The following is a 2,452-nucleotide window of genomic DNA, read 5'->3' as shown; positions in this document are numbered from 1 at the left end:
CATGCCCGGCCCATCTCATTCTACTTAATTTAATAGATTTAATGATATCATCGCCATCAAAGATCCTATATATTTCAAAATTATATCTTTTCCTCCAGTTGTCGTTATCGAGTATAGGGCCAAAGATGGTTCGTAGGACCTTCCTTTCGAAGGTTGTTAATAACTTTTCTTCCCTTTTTGTTAAAGTCCATGTCTCTCAAGCATAAGTCAAAACTGACTTGATTAATACCTTATAAAGTAAGATCTTAGTCTTTCTTTTTATTAAGTCTTTTTATTAAACTGGAACACAGCATTTATTAATATTTTAAATGTTTAACTTAAATCTGAAAGTCGTAATGTTGAATAAATATATACAGAATCATCATCTACAATCCTAATCCTATGACGGATATCAGGCCATCGGCCAAAGACTAAAAAGAAGGGCGGACTGTTCATACATGCATGAAAAAAATTGTTCGCTCTTTTATAGAACACGATGTCTTACGTCACATTGATTAACTGATTATTTCTTGACTTCTCTTCACTACCATTCTGGAGGCGAATCTGCAAAAGACTAAAACACGAAAGTTTATAACTTGAAATTACTTATTTCCACAAAATTTGCAGTGCGCATTTTACCTTATGATTTATTTTAACACTGGTTTTTTTCTTTTTTTTTTGCTCAACGCATGTCCTCCTTTTGGGACTTGTGCAGTTAAACTTAACAATTAATTCAATTCTATAATTAGAAAGAAAAATAAATTAAAATTTAGACGAGGAATTAATGTCACAGTCGTAAATAGTCCTACGCAACCTATTCCTCGGATTTGAAACTCATGAAATAATGTAATATATTTATCAAAATGTTTAGTCAATATGTATCTTTCCTGAAATATTTAAGTACAAAATGTCAAAACATAAATATAAATTTGAACATATTCATAAAAATAGGTTTAACATTCATATTTTTCCACTGATATGTAAAAAAAATCCTATTACCTAGATAAAAATCGTGGTGTATTTTACCACAAATGCTCTCCTAAATAATTTGAAAATGTAGCGTATATATTACCCCAAGTTCACTTCACTGCTTTCATTTTCATAATATTCCTTGTTCCGATTTTGATGCAAGTATGATTAAGATTACATATTTATTCCCAAAACTTTGGAAATGAATTACAATTTTTTAGCCATTAATTGAAAAATTAGTCTTCATTTCAGTGATTTAACTCCAAGTAGCCATGGATTTTAAAAAAAAAAAAAAAAATCATCGTCATGAGTATTCTCAGTATGTTTCTGTTTTTACGGATGGGTCAAAATCTCCAGGGCATGTCGGATGTGGAATCATTATAGCTGATCGAACATACAGTTATATCATACCTGCCATATGTTCTGTATTTACTGCTGAAGCTGTGGCCATTCTCATAGCTTTACGACTTATCTCATCACTGACCGCACGAAAGTTTTGCATTTACTCTGACAGCCTAAGTGTTTTACGTCAGCTGAATAATCATGTAAACAACGAAGCTCACCCTATTTTATGCATCATTAAACATCTGTTAGTTAGTCTTCACAAAAGTGGTTTTAAGATTTTATTTTGTTGGATTCCCAGCCATGTTGGTATTTCAGGTAATGACATGGCTGACTCTGCTGCCCGATCTGCTACGACTCCATTAACACAATCAGTCCCCATTTCTGACATGAAGAATTATATACGACAGTTTACTATGTCTTTGTGGCAGCAACACTGGGATTTACAAATTGAAAACAAACTGCACACAATTAAATCCAAGCTAGAGCCTTGGTCTGTGTTGCAATTGCGCGGAGCAGATGTCAAGCTCACCCGTCTACGTATAGGACATACTCGGCTGACTCATCTTCACTTGCTGTTCGGAGAACCGCCTCCTCGATGCGATACTTGTAACGTTTCACTTTCAATTCATCATGTTTTAATCGCTTGTCCATGTTTTAACCAACAACGCCTTACCTTTTTTGGAAGCACGATTTTATATATAAAAGACTTGTTAGATAAAAATCACCATCCTAACATCTTTGCATTCTTACGCGCTAATGGAATTTTAAGTTGTATATAATTGTTTTATACCATTTAGTGTTTTAGTAAATTTACCATGCAGTTTTATTGATTTTAATGTATGTAACTTTACAACATTGTTTTAGAATTTTCACTACCTTATCTGATTTTATACGTGTGCTTTACTTAACCTTTTAATCTGTTTTTAAAACCGTGTGTTTGGCGCAGTATGTCCTTTTTTGGGACCTTGTGCCACTAAACCCCACATTCAATTCAATTCAATTTAAAAAAAAAAGAGACCCAGATAGATGAAATATTTCCAGATAACCTAACAACCGTCACAATAGTAAGATACCATTTAAAAGGCCATTTTCCTCAAAGTTTAATTCAGTCTGTTCAGTGAGAGTACTTCTAAATTTTTATAATTTATTTTTTTTAATA

The 2,452-nt window shown here is 32.6% G+C and overlaps 1 protein-coding gene across 1 annotated transcript; it reads left to right on the top strand.

The window, feature by feature from the left end:
- The first annotated feature begins 1,220 nt into the window (after positions 1-1,220).
- On the top strand, positions 1,221-2,072 carry LOC147801799 (uncharacterized). Its single transcript, XM_087154490.1, has one exon. The coding sequence runs from the start codon at positions 1,221-1,223 to the stop codon at positions 2,070-2,072; it is 852 nt and encodes a 283-aa protein (XP_087010616.1).
- Positions 2,073-2,452: the final 380 nt, after the last annotated feature.

The sequence above is a fragment of the Parasteatoda tepidariorum genome, chromosome 11 (assembly GCF_982258835.1).
Source record: "Parasteatoda tepidariorum strain Cologne lab strain chromosome 11, Ptep-v5.0, whole genome shotgun sequence".
NCBI lineage: Eukaryota > Metazoa > Arthropoda > Arachnida > Araneae > Theridiidae > Parasteatoda > Parasteatoda tepidariorum.
Note: the sequence above shows the minus strand (reverse complement) of the source record. Positions and strands in the feature narration are given on the sequence as shown.